This window comes from Hippocampus bargibanti, linkage group LG17 (assembly GCF_051943395.1).
Source record: "Hippocampus bargibanti isolate YZ-2025 linkage group LG17, ASM5194339v1, whole genome shotgun sequence".
NCBI classification, from domain to species: domain Eukaryota; kingdom Metazoa; phylum Chordata; class Actinopteri; order Syngnathiformes; family Syngnathidae; genus Hippocampus; species Hippocampus bargibanti.
In genome coordinates this window covers 3,266,490-3,284,190 of record NC_142750.1, presented here as the reverse complement: position 1 = coordinate 3,284,190, position 17,701 = coordinate 3,266,490, and the positions used below count along the sequence as shown (strand labels likewise).

General features: G+C 37.2%; 1 protein-coding gene across 2 annotated transcripts; it reads left to right on the top strand.

Moving 5' to 3' along the window:
• The first annotated feature begins 56 nt into the window (after positions 1–56).
• On the top strand, positions 57–17,297 carry sez6l2 (seizure related 6 homolog (mouse)-like 2). Of its 2 annotated transcripts, none has more exons than XM_089018228.1 (19): positions 57–202; positions 954–1,032; positions 2,128–2,220; positions 2,299–2,517; positions 3,962–4,101; positions 4,217–4,409; positions 5,620–5,805; positions 5,904–6,087; positions 7,644–7,807; positions 7,916–8,110; positions 9,220–9,358; positions 10,591–10,787; positions 10,864–11,058; positions 11,257–11,451; positions 12,555–12,746; positions 12,832–12,870; positions 13,026–13,143; positions 13,965–14,076; positions 15,232–17,297. In XM_089018228.1, the coding sequence occupies exons 2-19, from the start codon at positions 975–977 to the stop codon at positions 15,259–15,261; spliced, it is 2,649 nt and encodes an 882-aa protein (XP_088874354.1). In that variant the 5' UTR covers positions 57–202; positions 954–974; the 3' UTR covers positions 15,262–17,297. The 2 variants fall into 2 exon arrangements, with proteins under 2 accessions (XP_088874354.1, XP_088874353.1); XM_089018227.1 differs by having other exon boundaries at positions 2,296–2,517.
• The last annotated feature ends 404 nt before the right edge of the window (positions 17,298–17,701 follow it).

The following is a 17,701-nucleotide window of genomic DNA, read 5'->3' as shown; positions in this document are numbered from 1 at the left end:
ACTGTTTCCTGCAGTTGCAGTACACGGCCGCTAGAGCACGCTTGGTATCTCCATTACAGAAACCTCACAATCAGAGCCGAATGCGTCAAGCCCCCAGTACTTAGCCATAGAGGTGGGAGGGGGAACCCCAGCATCTTGTTGACGGGGGCCTACAGCAACAGGATTTTATTTTAAAAAGTACAACGCAGGAAGCGAGATAAAGGTACGTAAGGCATTTTTATTCCATCTTGTTCATCTTGTAACAAGAACGAGCTAAGCCCCAAAATGATCCTCGATAAAAAAAGGGGGGGGGGGGGGGGTGCGAAGGATGCTGTTTTGCAAAGCCCTCCTGGTCATTTTGTGATATACAAGGCTGGTATCACCGAGGTAACGCCTTAATGTGATTTTTTTAGGGGGGGTGTTGTTGCAATCACAAAAACAAGACAGAAAAAAACGTTTGCGGTTTAGCTGCAGAAAGAGGGGGGTCGTTATGTGCGTTCGTATTTTTGGACATGCGTTTTCAGGTTCGGGGGAGAGAACGTAAATGCTAAGCATGGCTATTTCCCTGAAATGAGACGTAATTTGCGTTTAGTATTTCATTGAAATGTCGTGAAGAATATGATTTTTTGTCTGTTTATGAATATGGGATTTGATAGCGATGCAATTCCAATCGAAATCGGCATGGCCTGTGAAAGGTAAACGTCAAACCTGTCGTTTTTACTTCTTTTTGCGACAAATGTCAGTTTAATCACATTGATATGAATCGAGATGAATAAAGATTCTTTAATGTACCATGTAGGGCTAAAAAAAACAGACTTTGAGGTATACATTTGTATCTTTTTTTCCGCCTAAAATATTTAATTCCAAACTGTATAAATCGAAAAAGTGAAAAATCAATGGCATCAAATCATTCTACTCTTATTATTATTACGTTTTTCATCCAAACTAGCTTCTTCTTCTTTTCACATTTTCAGACCATCATTTCACCTTGAGCCATGGCGTTCACCTACCTCGCTGTGATACTCTCCGCCACCGTGATGCGCCAAGTTTCAGGTAATAGATGTGTGTATGCAGTTCTAAATCTTGTTGCGGTTCTATATGTGAGAACATTAACTCATTCACTGCTAGACAATGTGCAAAAATGTGTCCACTCCAGTGCCAGGGTTTTTGTCATTTTCACTCAAATTGCAGGATCCACAGAATATTGAGTTTTAGGATTATATAAACATTCAAAATAGCTAGTTAGAAATCTGAGACAATCTTTTTTAATCAGAAAAAAGAGGTAATTCCTAAATTAGATGGGTCTGGAGTTATCTGTGCTTGAAATGGGGGCGGCTGTACAAAATACAATACAATTGGTTTAAATAATAATAATAATAATAATAATAATAATAATAATAATAATAATAATAATAATACATTTAATTTTTAAGCGCCTTTCAAAACTTTCAAGGTCACTTTACAGTCACTGGATCAGTTTTTCTGTGGGTGAGCAGCGGCAGCCATATACGCCAGTATACACTCAACCCGGAATAACTCAAATAAATAAAAAAACTAGCCAGCTAGCTAATAAATAGCCAACAGATAGCCAGCTCGCTATGAGATAGCCATTAGATACCCAGCCAACTAGTTAGCTAGCCACGAGATAGCTAACAGACAGCCAGCTAGCTAGCTAATAGATAGCCAGCTAACTATCTAGCTAGCTAATAGATAGCCAGCTAACTAGCCAGCCAGCTAGCTACTACATAGCTAATAGATAGCTAGCTAACCAGGTAATATATAATAGGTCGGTAATAGATAATAGATAGGTAATAGATAAAATGATCCCCCCTAATTGTGCAGTTTTCCACGTGAAAGGACATTAAGTACTGTATGAGATGAAAGGGTAAAAATCTTAACAACAGCTGTAGCTGTAACAAAGCGCAAAGATGGACAACCCCCTCGTGGAAGGGAAAAAAAAAACGTTGTCAGAGGTCTGACCAGCGCTTTATCGGCACGCAAACAATAATAAAATAAAACCAGAAAAAAATCATGAATGGCGCTCTACAACATATTTTCAATTCGTGAATACATTCGGGAATGTCAGCGAATGAATTAATATTCATATATTTATAAGTTCTGACATTTTTTTTTCTTTTTTATTTCCAGGCATGAGCTTCATGATTCCTGAAACTGACACATCACCAACATCACCCCCAGAAGCTTACCCTCCGGACGGTCTGATCCACGCCGCCCTACAGAGTAAGGAATAGCTCAGTCATTCGCCATATTTCCGAAATGGCTCGCCAAAATAAAATATCTTGAATGAAAACTCAGCAGGCACGACCACCAATCCCACACGGGCGGCGCCAGATGTCAAGCGGAGCTTGTCGACTTCCACGGTTATTTCGCCAGGACTGCTCACCACGGCGCCGGGCTCGTCCTCCGCAGGCGGCCACGCGGGGTTAAGGAACCGCATGTCTTTCGTCCCCATCGAAGAGGAGACAACAACCACTCTCATCACCACCACCACCACGATAACCACGATGCACACGCCGGGTACCTTCATGAGTGCCGTGATCGTGATCGATTGTCATATTCTTACTCAGTTAGGGAATTAACATATTTTCCGGTATATAAGGCGCACCGGAGTATAAGGCGCACCCCCAATGAATGGCGTATTTTCAACATTTCTCCATATATAAGGCAAACCAGAGACGCACCTTCAATGAAAGCCACACGCGCCAGCGTTCACTCAACCCAGAAGTGACTCAAATAGATAGAAAGCTTACTAGCTAGCTAATATATATATACCGAATAGCTAGCTAGCTAGATTGATAGATTGCCAGCTAGATAGCAAAATAGAGAGCTAGCTAGCAGCCAGATACCCAATAGAGATCGAGCTAGCTAGCTAGATAGCTAACCAGCTAAATAGCAAATACAGAGCTTATAATAATAATAATAATAATAATAATAATAATAATAATAATAATAATAATAATAATAATAATAATAATAATACATTTAATTTATAAGCACCCTTCAAAACTCTCAAGGTCACTTTACAGTCACAGGATCAGTTTTTCTGTGGGTGAGCAGTGGCAGCCACACACGCCAGCGTTCACTCAACCCAGAATTAACTCAAATAGATAGAAAGCTAGCTCGCTAGCTACTATATAGCTAATAGCGAGCGAGATTGAAAAAAAATCCAAATATAATAATAATAATAATAATACATTTCATTTACTCACACCTTTCAAAACTCTCAAGGTCACTTTACAGTCACAGGATAAGTTTTTCTTTGTGGGTGAGCAGCGGCAGCCACACACGCCAGTGTATGCTCGACAAGAGAAAAAATATATATAATCTACCTGGTACTTATATAACCCCCTTCCCTGGATATATCATACGTGTCAACGTATACATTTTCCCAATATATTATGTTTTTTTTTAATCATAATTGTGAGTAATTGACCGTATTTTCCTGTATATAAGGCGCACCCAAAAGCCTTGATTTTCTTTAACAGATGACACACAGGTGCACCTTATAGGTGAAGTAATATTGAGCCTCAACTGGAAAATTGAGTAGTTTAAAATATAATGAGAATACACACCATAAAAAATAATAAAAATAATAATATTTATTTTTTTGTTTATTTATTTATTTATTTATTTATTTATTATCAGCCTGTGTGTTTTGGGTATTTTAGATGCTATAAAACGTTTTTCTGATGTCAGTTAGGAAACAAACAAATGGTGTCGGTTGTCCTTTAAAAAATAATAAAAATACACACCATAAAAAAAAATCATAATACAACTTTTTTTCATTCATTGGGGGTGCGCCTTATCGTACGGTGCGCCTTTTACACCGGAAAATACGATAGTTAAAAAAAAAAAACAATAAGAATAGATACCATAAAAAAATAATAATAGAAATGCTCTAAATAAATGTTGAATTCTTCAAATTCTTCAAAAATCAGTGTTGAATATCCTCTTTGTACAGTTCAGTGCAACACATCTTTGTCAGAAATGGAGGACATTGTCGGCTCACCATATTCCGCGTCGTCATCATCATCAATTATTTCCCCACTGGAATGCACCTACAGCATTACATTGTACGCAGGCTACGGCGTAGAAATTCAGGTCAAGTATAAATCGCAACGTCTTTTCTTTTGATAATTTCAATTTACATTCATTCCAAACACCATCTGCAAAAAATGAGATCCTTTCAGTATTTTAACATGACTTTCACTACCAGGTGAGAAAGATGAATCTAACCAAGGAGGAGTCCCTGATCATTTTGGGCCAGGGGGATTCAACACTCAAGCTATTAGCCAATGAGACCCTGATGAGGGAGGGTCAGGTGATTCGCAGTACCACCAATCAGGTCCACATCATGTACCGCAACGGCCGGTCGAACACCCACGGCAAGTTCTACCTGCACTATCGAGGTAAAATCTATTAACTGGCTAGCTAGCTGGCTGGCTATCTATTAGCTGGCTAGCTGGCTGGCTATCTGTTAGCTTTCTATCCAGCTAGCTAGCTCTCTATTAGTTAGCTGGCTGGTTGACTGGCTCTCTATTAGCTGTCTATTGATTAGCTAGCTAGCTAGCTGGCTATCTATTGGCTATTTAGTAGCTATCTAGCTAGCTAGTTTTTTATTTATTTGAGTGAACGCTGGCGCATGTGGCTGCCGCTGCTCACCCACAGAAAGGGACTATAAAGTGACCTTGAGAGTTTTGAAAGGAGCTTAGAAATTAAATGTATTATTATTATTATTATTATTATTATTATTATTATTATTATTATTGTTGTTGTTGTTGTTTTGATTATGATGATGATTATTATGATTATTATGATGATGATTATGCTTATTATTATTATGATGATGAGTATGATGATTATTATGATTATTATTAATATTTTTTTTATTATTGTTATTGTTGTTGTTGTTATGATTATGATGATGATGATGATTATGCTTATTATTATTAGGATTATTATTATGATGGTACTTATTATTATTATTATTATTATTATTATTATTATTATTATTATTATTATTATTATTATTAAAATGAAGCTTGAACAAAACTCAGAATCCTCTTTGTTGGCCAAGTGTGTAAAACACAAGGAATGTGTCTTCGGTAGAACACGCTGCACTAGTATCATACGTAGATACATATTGATTTATATAGCACTTCAACAACAACTGAAGCTGAATCGAAACAAGGGCACGAAAAAATCCTATTGGACCTTCCGCACCCTGCCCACCACCTCTTCCAGCGACTCCCCTCAGCACACCAAATCCAGCAAACATTTAAAGAGCTTCTTCCCCCGTCGCTATTAACTCTTTAAACTGTAATCCAAATATAACTGTAGTGCCTCTTTGCAATGTTTTTTTTTATGATGATACTAGTGCAGCGTGTTCTACCGGAGACGAATTCCTTGTGTGTTCTACATACTTGGCCAATAAAGATGATTCTGATTTTGATTCTGAAAGCGCTCACATGGACCTTAGTGTGGTGATTGTGATTGGTACTTGTGTACGTGAGACCTACAACTACTTGGCAACCGGTTCAGGTTGTACCCGGAAGACAACTGAGACCCATCTCACAGATGGGCAGATGACTCTACATTTGATCCTCTCTTGTCTTTCAGCTTTTCTGTTGTCCTGCACTTTTCCTCATTCTCCCGAAAGCGGCGGAGTGACCGTGACCGACATCCATCCCGGCGGTCAGGCTCACTTCCATTGCGATCCGGGTTTTCAAGTCCGCGGCCACGAGGTGGCGACGTGCGTCAACACCACACGACCGCACTGGAGCACACCTGAACCGCAGTGCGTTGGTCAGTGAGCTTATTTGGGATGCCCTAAATGTCAAAACGGGTGAAGGCGGAGCATAGCGTGAAACGATAGGTGGGATGTGATGTTTGTGTTTCCTCAGCTGTGTCGTGCGGGGGGTGGATTCGTAATGCGACTGTGGGGCGCATATTGTCGCCACCCCCTCCGTCGGTTGCCAACCACAGTAATGGAAACAATCTGAGCTGCCATTGGTTACTTGAGGCCAAGGAGGGTCACAGACTCCACTTGCATTTTGAGAGGATCGCGCTGGATGAAGATGATGATAAGTATGTTTTATTTATTTATTTATGTGTTCATTCATTTATTCATTCATTCATTTGGTTATATATGCATATATTTATGTGTTTATTTATTTGTTTATTGGTGTGTTTGGTTATTTATTTATGTATTTATTTTTTATTTTTTTATTTTTTTATTTGTTTGTTTGTTTTTATGTATGTATTTATTTTATTATTATTTCATTTATTATTTATTAGCTATTTCTCTATTTATGAATTTATTTATCTGTGTGTTGGACTGTTTATTTATTTTCCTGTTTGTTTATTTATTTATTGGATATGTATTTATCTATTTAGTTTTATATTTAATCATTTTTAAATTCATTTATTTGTTTTTCTTCTTTATTTATGTATTTATGTATTTATTTATTTGGTTATTTGGTTATTTATTTATTATTATTTTATTTATTATTTATTAGCTATTTCTGTATGTATGAATTTATTTGTGTGTTCGGCTCTTTGTTTGTTTATTTTTCTGTTTATTTATTTATTCATTCATTTATTTATTTATTTATTTATTTATGTGTTCATTCATTTATTCATTCATTCATTTGGTTATATATGCATATATTTATGTGTTTATTTATTTGTTTATTGGTGTGTTTGGTTATTTATTTATTTATTTATTTATTTATTTATTTATGTATTTGTTTGTTTGTTTGTTTTTATGTAGGTATTTATTTTATTATTATTTCATTTATTATTTATTAGCTATTTCTCTATTTATGAATTTATTTATCTGTGTGTTCGACTGTTTATTTATTTTCCTGTTTGTTTATTTATTTATTGAATATGTATTTAGTATAGTAATAGTGTATCTATTTAGTTTTATATTTATTTAATCATTTTTAAATTCATTTATTTGTTTTTTTTTCTTTCTTTATTTATTTGGTTGGTTATTTATTTATTATTATTTTATTTATTATTTATTAGCTATTTCTGTATGTATGAATTTATTTGTGTGTTCGGCTCTTTGTTTGTTTATTTTTCTGTTTGTTTATTTATTTGTTGGTTATTTATTTATATATTTAGTTTTCTATTCATTTAATCATTTTTAAATTCATTCAGCTATTTGTTTTTTGTCATTTATTTATTTATGTATGTATTTATTTATTTGTGCATTCATGTACAGTATTTGTTTATGTATGTGTGTATGCTTGTTTATGTATGTATGTTTTTATGTATTTATTTATTGGTGTGTTTGTTATTTCCTTTGTTCTTTTTTTATATATGTTTATTGATTTGTTTGGTTATTTATTTTAGTTATTTATTTATTTAGCTATTTGTGTATTTTGGTATTTATTTATTTTTGTGTTCAGCTGTTTGTTTATTTATGTATGTTTATTTATTTATTTATTTATTTGTTTATTTTTTTGTCTGGTTATTTGTTTATTTATTTAGTTTTCTAATTATTTCAGAATTTTTAAATGTATTTTTTAATGTATTTGTCCATTAATATATTGATTGTTACTTTATTTATTTATTCATTTTATTTTGTTTATTGGAACACTAATTGCATATGCCATGCATTTTCTCCCCTTGAGGTTGATTGTGCGCAGCGGCAACAGTTCGCTATCACCACTTCTCTTCGACTCAGATATGGACGATGTGCCCGAACATGGACTACTGAGTGAAGGCACCTCCCTCTACTTGGAGCTCACGGCTGATTCGTCTTCCATCCCTCTCCTCTTGGCGCTGCGATATGAGGGTGAGCGTCAACGCTGGAAATGTCCATATTTGGAGCACCCATCTTTCTCCCCTTTAAAAAAAAAATCATGATTTTATTTCTTAATTGTTTTTTTTTTTTTTTTGCTAGCATTTGATGATGAGCACTGCTGGGAGCCGTACATGCCACATGGCAACTTCAGCAGTAGTGACATTACCTACCAGCTGGGCACCACGGTGACCTTTAGCTGCTCGCCCGGTTTTGTCATGGAACAGGGCTCCGCCACTATTGAGTGTGTGGACCCCAGCAACCCACATTGGAATGATAGCGAGCCGGTGTGCAAAGGTATGATGCTGTGTGACTCTGTTTTTTTGTTTTCACAATGTTTGGGCACATATACAGTGATACCTTGGCTTACGAACTTAATTGGTTCTCAGACAGAGTGTGTAAGGCAAAAAGTGTGTATCCCAAAAACTAATTTCACATAGAAAACCATTAAAATGAGAATAATCTGTTCCCAGGTCCCCATAAAACATAATTTTCTACTAAATAAGCCTTAAAACGACACAAAATATACCTTATTTTATGTATAATAAATGTGTTATGTTATTATAATTAAAGAAATAAACTTTACTGTATAATAAAGTCGTTTTATTGACCTTTGTGATGATCGTTGATGGCTTGATGGAATGGAGTGGCTGGTTTCATCAGCATTAAACATTTGATGAGGAATGTAGCCTTCTTCTTTCACCATCTTGAGGAATGATCCCTTGTCGGTGCTTTCTCTGCGATAATTTTACCTAGTTCCTCATCAATAGTGTTCTGTTTAGCTGGGTTCTGTTTAGCTAGGTTTTTGCATCAAGTGTACAGATGGCTTGTGCGGGTTATTTGTGGAGCCTGATTGATGGGATATTTTAACCTTGCAGTCTACACTCTGTTTACCAAGGTAAATTTTTCATAAATTTAACGTTCGTAAACCGAAAAGTTCGTAAGCCAAGGGGTTCGTAAACCGAGGTATCACTGTACTTTACCTTGTCTTTTTTTGCAGGAGCGTTTTTGTCTTTTTTCCTCGACTTCTTTTGTCCACCATCTTGATCCTTTTACTTCTTTTGCTTGACTTTGTTTTCTTCCAGTCCAAATTTCACTGTTTTCTATCCACTTTGTCACTCTCTCTCTGTCGTCTGCCTGTCTCTTTAATGTTTAAACCACCTCCCCTCACTGCTGCGTTCTTGACCAATCACGTGGCTTTAACCGAAGACTAGAGGCGGGAAATACAGGACAAAAAAAAATGTCGGCGGCCATTTTCTTTTTTTCGAGAATGGCTTCACTCTGTGTGTTTTCCTTCAGAGGTTTTAACTTTTGTCGTCGGCCATCTTGCCTTACCGATATCGAGCTAAAATCACCTTGCATCATGATGCAATTTCTGCCTTTTTCATCCGTACCGTGTCTTTTAGCTTTGTGTGGAGGGGAGCTAACGGATCCGTCCGGTACCATCTTGTCTCCCGATTGGCCTCAGAGCTACTCGAAGGGTCTGGATTGTTTATGGCAGATCCACGGCAATGAAGAGAAGCGTATTGAACTGGACATCCATATGTGAGTCTGATTTTTTTTTTTTTTTAAGATATATTTTTTTCCCGCTCACCCTGGTCATTCGCTTACGTAACGGTGGTGCGTGTGTGAAAAGTTTCCTCTCTTCACTTCTTTTCATTTATCTAGCTATCGATCTGGCTATCTAGCTAGCCATATAGCGATCTAGCTGGCTACTTAGCTAGTTAGTGATTTGCTATCTAGCTAGTTAGCTACCTCATAGCTATCTATTAGCTAGCTAGCTAGCTTTCTATCTATTTGAGTTATTCCGGGTTGAGTGAGCGCTGGCGCATGTGGCTGCCGCTGCTCACCCACAGAAAAGCCTATTCTGTGATTGTAAAGTGACCTTGAAAATTTTGAAAGGCGCTTAGAAATTAAATGTATTATTTATGTATTTATTTATTAAGTTATTTTTTATTCATGTATTTAGTTATTTATTTAGTTATTTATTTAGTTATTATTTTAGTTGTGGCTGTGAAGGCATTTTGGATCTATTTTGGTCTTTTGAATTGATACACAAGGTCAACTCACAAATAGGATTGCATGTTATTTATTTACTTATTTTTGTATTTATTTATTTGTCTATTTATTTATAATATAATAATAATAATAATAATAATAATAATAATAATAATAATAATAATAATAATAATAATAGTACATTTCATTTCTAAGCGCCTTTCAAAACTCTCAAGGTCAATTTACAATCACAGGATAAAGTTTTTCTGTGAGTGAGCAGCGGCAGCCACATGCGCCAGTGTTCACTTAATCCCGAAGTTACTCAATTAGATCGAAAGCTCGCTAGCTAGCTAATGGATAGCAAATAAATAGCAAAGAATAGATAGCCAGATAGCCAACAGCTAGACGGCTTACATCCAGCCAGCTAATAGCTAGACAGCTAATCGCTAGCTAGCTAGCTAATGGATAACTAATAAATAGCTAATAGATACCCGACAGCTTACAGCCAGCCAGCTAATAGCTAGCTAATGGATAGCTAATAAATAGATAATAGTATTTATGTAGTTAGTTAGTTAGTTAGTTAGTTAGTTAGTTAGTTAGTTAGTTAGTTAGTTGGTGGCTGTGAATACATTTTGGATCTATTTTGGTCTGTTGAATTGCTACACAAGGTCAACACACAAATAAATAGGAATGCATGTTTTCAAGAAGTGCTGGTGTGGTGCAATATATGATATTTTTGTTTTCTTATTATTTTCTTCTTTTTTTTTTCTCTCAAAAAGCTTAAATATTCGTCACATGGACGTGTTGACCATTTTTGATGGCCGCGATCTCATGTCCCACGCCATCGGTCAGTACCTGGGTTCCAAAGAACGCTTCCAAGTTGTATCCGGTGGATCGGAAGTCACTATTCAATTTCAAAGCGATCCGGAGGATTCAAGTTTCATTCTAAGTCAGGGATTCTTGATTCATTACCGCGGTAAGCTTACAAGTATATTTTCCCAAAACGTGTACTTTAGAGCATAGTTAACACGATGCAAAATGTCCGTTGGCAGAGGTTGAGCCAAACGATACGTGTCCGACTCTCCCTCAAATCGAATTTGGGTGGATCAGCTCGTCCCATTCTTCCCCGGTGAGAGGAAGCGTCTTGACCTATCAGTGCCAACCAGGATATGACATCAGTGGCTCTGACATCATCACCTGTCAGTGGGATCTTTCCTGGAGCAGCAGTCCGCCCTCCTGTGTCAAAGGTCAGGGTCCACTGCGCTCGTTTTCAATGCAGTGAATATTGCGAAAATCCCCAAATAAATAATAATAAAAGCATTAGTCTTGTCGAAATGAAACTCCTCATGCTCACTTCGACAGAGTCCTCAACATTAGATGCAATGTGAGGGAAAATACATTTTTTTTTGGGGTGTAATCAAAACAACTTTCTGTTTTTATTTCAGTCCAACAGTGTCCTGACCCGGGAGAGGTCGTCAACGGCGCTCGCTCCGTACGCCCAGAAGCCGGTTTTGCGGTGGGAACCATCGTGCGCTTCTCCTGTAACCAAGGTTACCAGTTAGAGGGCCCCAACCAAATTTCCTGTCACGGTCGAGACACCGGTACCCCCAAATGGAACGACCATAGCCCAAAGTGTGTCTGTAAGTGTCATTGGATCTATTAGCTGGCTACCTAACTAGCTAGCTATTTGCTATTTATTAGTTCTTTAGTTAGCTCTTTGCTATTAATTAGCTATCTATTAGATATCTGTTAGCTGCCTGGCTGGCTGGCTATCTAGCTAGCTATCTATTAGCTGTCTGGCTGGCTATCTAGCTAGCTACTATATGTATTAGCTATGTATTGGCTATCTATTAGCTAGCTGACTAGCTTTCTATCTATTTGAGTTACTTCCGGGTTGAATGAACGCTAGCACGTGTGGCTGCCGCTGCTCACCCGCAGAAAAACGTATCCTGTGACCTTGACAGTTTTGAAAAGCGCTTACAAATGAAATGGATTATTATTATTATTATTATTATTATTTCTGCCCCCTCTTTGTTGTATGAAGCAGTTTTAGATGAAAGAGGAGAGGATCAAAGCGTCCTTTTCACCAGTGGATCATGGTGAAATGTGCACGTCTGCTACAAGCTAAATGTTGAAAGCAAACACGAAGCTGTAGCATCCACTGATGAAAAGAGATTGTCTCACATCGCCCGTCCCACAGTAAATCAGCTTCAATTCTAAGCCGCGACAGCCGCAGACTGTCCAACAGCACCGACCTTTCCGCTGAACAAAACGGGGCTGTAAAAATGCTGCCCATTACAGGCGCAAAAAAAGTACAATCGCCCCAGAGCTGTCCAGCGATGACAGTCAAATGGCACCGACATTCTTCCCAAATCAAAAACGGCATATCCATGCTGACAAAAAAGGCGCAACCACGCCTCCTCGATGAATCTCATGGCCAAAAATGCTTAAAAAAACAATCCGTATCTGTTACAAAAGACACACAACAACACAAAGTGACAAAAAAACACAAAAACAACAACAACAAAAGCAAGGATGGTGAGAGCACTTGCTGACAGTTGCCTACTCGGGCGCCATCTTGGATTTCCTTTGGTGCTGCTTACTCAAGCGCCATCTTGGATTTCCTTTGGTGCTGCTTACTCGGGCGCCATCTTGGATTTCCTTTGGACTTTCATCATCCTGCTCCACCGCCATCCAAATCCACTTTGACTATGTGACTATCCTCTCTGTGTTTTATTTCTAGTAAAATATGATCCATGCCCTAACCCTGGCGTCCCGGACAACGGCTACCAAACGTTGTACAAGCACAGCTACCAAGCGGGAGAAACTCTGCGTTTCTTCTGCTATGAAGGCTACGAGCTCATTGGTGAGGTGATTATCAGCTGCGTTCCTGGACATCCATCTCAGTGGAACAGCCCGCCACCATTTTGTAAAGGTAAATAGCGAAAAAGAGTAATAATTCAATGGCATTGTGACAGATTGGCGATTTATTTTGACACCATGTCCTTTATTTCACACAGTGGCCTATGAGGAGCTTCTAGATGATCACAAATTAGAGGGTGGTTATATTTCATCTTCTCTTTCCGTGGCAGTCCATCTTTTAAGGCCGTCGTAGTCAATAACTCTAATCGGGAATAGTGGATGACTTGATTTTCGGTTCTAACAGAGAGACCAATCATTTCCATGTGACTAATGCTTTTTGTTCATCTCGTAGTGTCTCAATCATTCGAGCCCTCCCATCAGATCCTGAGTGAGAACATCGCACTTGCAATCATTCTGCCCATCATCCTGGTTATCCTCCTGATTGGAGGCATTTACATGTACTATACAAAGTAATTATTACCGCTCGTTGTTTTAACTAACACAGTGATACCTCGGCTTAAGAACGCTTTAGCTAACAAACTTATCACTTTACGGACATTAAATTCGGATACACACAGCAGTGAGCAGGGGGAGGGGTTACAGAAACACACACACACACACACACACACACGAAAGGGAGACGACAGAGCTTGAAACAAAAAAAAAGTGAAATGGTGAGAAAATGGATAGAAAACACAGTGAAACTTGGATTTGTTGATAGTTCAAAGGCTGAGTGTAGACTGCACGGTTAAAATATTTCATCAATCACAAATAGAATGCAATAAATAAAAACAATTATAAATAGAAACGAGGGAGAACTACACAGAAAACCAGCTATTAATGAAGTTTCCTGCATCTGTTGCAATATCACAACTTCCAAGATGTACAACCTAGAGCTCCTTGAAACACTTTATGCAAAAATGTATCCATTCCATCAAGCCATCAACGACCACCACAAAGGTAAATAAAACAACTTTATGATACAGTACAGTTTATTTCTAAGTACAATACCATCGCACATTTATTATATATATAAAATAAGGTATATTTTGTGTAGTTTTAAGGTTTATTTAGTCGAAAATTATGTTTTATGGGGACCTGGGAACGGATTATTCTCATTTTAATGGTTTCCTATGGGAAATTAATTTTTGGAATACACACTTTTCGCCTTACACACACTTTCTGGGAACTGATTAAATTCGTAAGCCAAGGTATCACTGTACCGCCGCGCTTGGATACCTGGTTGCGAATTTATGGGATGACATGAAATGATATTTTCTTTCCCCTTTAGCATCTGCAGGCTAGAATGGAAGCCACTCTTCTGGAAGTCTCTTTCGCACACACACTCTTACAGTCCCATTACAGTCGAGTCGGATTTCAACAACCCTCTTTATGAGGCGGGGGTGAGGAAATCTTCCATTGTCTTGCTTTGTTTTGATAATTATGCTAATGTGTTTGTTGTATTTGTCAGTATTTGTCAACCTTTGTTAAGCACGTTTTTTACATTGGAAAAAAAATGCGGCACACTACTAACCAAAAATGTTATAAAATGACACTCTGAACAGTATATTTAACAATATAATTTCTCAATTTATGTATTTATACTCAGTCAGTGTGAAACTACTAGGTACCGACGCTCCCCATCTTACGAATATTCGAGTTATGAATAACATATGAATATTTTTGCGGGTACAATAATAATAATAATACATTTCATTTCTAAGCGCCTTTCAAAACTCAATATGTTAGTGATGTGTCGTTCGTGAACGAGCCGGTTCTTAGAGCCGGATCTCTGAAGTGAACGAAGAGAGCTGGCTATCTGGCTATCTATTAGCTATTTATTAGCTGTCCATTAGCTAGCTGGCTAGCTATTAGCTGTGTAGCTGGCTGACTGTTAGTTGGCTAGCTGTTGGCTATCTGGCTATTTATTAGGTATTTATTAGCTATCCTTTAGCTAGCTCGCTAGCTATTAACTGGCTGTATATTTGCTGGCTAGCTATCTGGCTATCTATTCGCTATTTATTTGCTATCCATTCGCTACCTAGCTAGCTATTAGCTGTCTAGCTGACTTGCTGTTAGCTGTGTATCTGGCTAGCTGTTGGCTATCTGGCTATATATTAGCTATTTATTTGCTATCCATTAGCTAGCTAGCTCGCTTTCTATCCATTTGAGTTACTTCGAGGTTGAGTGAACGCTGGCGCATGTGGTTGCCGCTGCTCACCCACAGAAAAACTTATCCTGTGCCTGTAAAGTGACCTTGAGAGTTTTGAAAAGCGCTTATAAATGAAATGTATTATTATTATTATTATTATTATTATTATTATTATTATTATTATTACAGTAGGTGTGAATTTATTTGACGACTGTTAGAACGTCTGTGTTTTATACTTCCCCGTTTTATACATTCCATCCAAAATTATAGCGCTGAAGCAACGTACGAACAAATTCACCTTACGAACTACCGCCCGGAAACGTATCTCGTTCGTAAAATGGGGAGCGTCTGTAAATGTCATAGGTTGAGATTGTTTCTGATTGCCTGCTTTTTTTGTTTTTCACAGGATACACGGGAGTATGAAGTTTCCATTTAAAGGCCAAATTATCTTTGGAAAGAATTGCATTGTTTGAAATCTCCTTTGCTTTTATTTATAATTCATCAATTTTACGACCACTATGTATTGATTTTTTTTGTTTGTAATTGAGAAAGCCCTATTTTGATTTGTTCGATCTTGATTGATCGTCAGTTAATGTTGCATTGGGACTTGTGCCTTACAAGGGTTAACAAATTGACTCCAGCGAAATAAAAAAAGGGCATGGGGACAGAAGAATTGTTTCTTTGTTTTTCGTTTGTGTGTAGTGAGGCCAAAATCTTAAAAAAAAAATGGTAATATAAATACAGTAAAGTCTCGTTATATCGATAGTATTGGTTATATCGATAGTACTGCTTATTACGATACTATTTTCATTTCCCGGCAAATTTCTAGTCTTTTATGATATAATTAGTTCCGGTTAGTACGATACCCGGTTATTACGATAATCCGGTTACTACGATGCCCTTTTCATCTCCCGCCAGCCAATTTGGTCTACTTATATCGATACAAAAGCAGCGTAAAGCTGAATCGATATTTGCTTAAAGGACAACCGACATCTCCGGACAAGTTTTGTCCATAATTTGTAAAATGGCTTCAAATGACTTCTACTGAGCGTATTTTACAAAGATTCCATCGCATATAGCTATATTTTACGTTTTAAGACTCGCGCTGAATATTCAGGAAGTCTTGTTTTTGAGTTGGTGACGAGTCCGTACGTGACGTCACTGAAGGAACGCCCCAGACCGAAAAAAGGATACATTGTAGCAGGATCGGATATATCAACAGTCCGGTTATATCGATACTTTTTTCCGACTCCCGAGAATATCGATATAACGATACTTTACTGTACATGATGAGCAAATGTTCCACTCATGACCAAACAAAACACACTTGAATGTTTTGTGCTTGTTTTTGTGGCTCGCGTCACAAACGGAAACGTGTGCTTGTTTGTCGTTTTTGACTCACTTTGTCTCTGTGTAAAATACACACAAACACAATGAATGTAAATATGATGACTTGATATTGGCTGAGGTTGATAATGTATACAGTATATACAATACAGTACTAAATTCAATATATATACATATACAGTAAACCTCATATTTACACTTTTAAATGGTGACGGGAGGTTGTATATTTTCACAAAAATAGATCATGAAAATTCTGTGCCAAAATGTCATGTTAAATAATGTCCTTAAGTGTTTCATCTGTTGTTGAAGTAGCGTTTACAAAGGCCAGTGTTTACATTTTATGCTTTGGTTTGTGTAAGCTCCCAGTCGTACAGGAGTGGTCCATCGATGAAAAGGTTTCTTCAGCCGTCATCTGTACTTTTTTGAAGGTGTCGGATGTTTCGCTTCTTATCCAAGACGCTTCGTCAGCAAACTAAAGTCTTACCGGTAGTTTCGGCCCTATATGGGGCAGTAGGGATAAAAATAGGGCCGAAACTACCAGTATATGGGGCAGTAGGGATATATATATAGGGCCAAACTACCAGTAAGACTTTATTTTGCTGACGAAGCTTCTTGGATAAGAAGCGAAACATCCGACACCTTCAAAGAAGTACAGATGACGGCTGAAGAAACCTTTTCATCGACTTTATGCTTTGCTGTTTCTGATAAACAGCCATTGTCTCATAATATATTGTACATGGAAAGTTGAGGATATGAATGTCATAATGCTTAAAGCACGCACTGATTGTAAATGATATTGCTTCTGCTCAATTTTATCATTTATCATTATAGGTATTGACATATCAGATTTGATGTTGTATGCACTATGTTGATGAAAAAAAAAATAATACAACCCTGGCTGTTTTTTGCTGTAAGGCATTATGTATTTATTTAAAATGGATTGTTTGGCTCGTACACTGTGCCAAATGGGAGCTGCTGGAGGCTGTCGCGTGGTAGATGTAATTATAATACGTAGCATTTTTTTTTTTGCTTCATATACGATTACATTGTTTTATAGGCGGTAATTTTATGGCGGAATTGGAAAATAAAGTCTGTGTTGAATGGCGTAAAATCTGTTGTGATGTCATTTTTATTATTAATGATTTTATAAGCATGGTGCAATATAGTGCAAAAGGGACAATTGCATGGGGTACAGGTGGGAATTCTTTATTTGATTTAATTTGTCTTAAATTATTCTTAAACTACAATAAGTGAACGAAAACTACCCAGATTTTAAAGTAAAGTGTAAATAAATATTGGATTGATTCGCCTTTACTATCTATAGCCTCACAGTGGAGAAATGTACATTTCATATATGTATTCCAAATGTGTTGTATAATAGAGATTAAATCGTTGTAGTAGCAGTCCTAGAATTACTTTGTGTTTTATTTACTATTTTTTTAGAGTTTTTGAATGAAATAAACAACGGGGATTTTTCCATGACATAACATGCTTGATTAAAAGCATGTCGATGGGTCGAAGTGTTGTTA

Bases quoted from the DNA above. Each gene is read 5' to 3' on its own strand.
- sez6l2 (XM_089018227.1), top strand. From the start codon at position 975: ATGGCGTTCACCTACCTCGCTGTGATACTCTCCGCCACCGTGATGCGC. The intron at 8,111-9,219 runs GTATGATGCTGT...CGTGTCTTTTAG, and splicing joins TAGCGAGCCGGTGTGCAAAG to CTTTGTGTGGAGGGGAGCTA. The intron at 10,788-10,863 runs GTAAGCTTACAA...GTCCGTTGGCAG, and splicing joins ATTCTTGATTCATTACCGCG to AGGTTGAGCCAAACGATACG.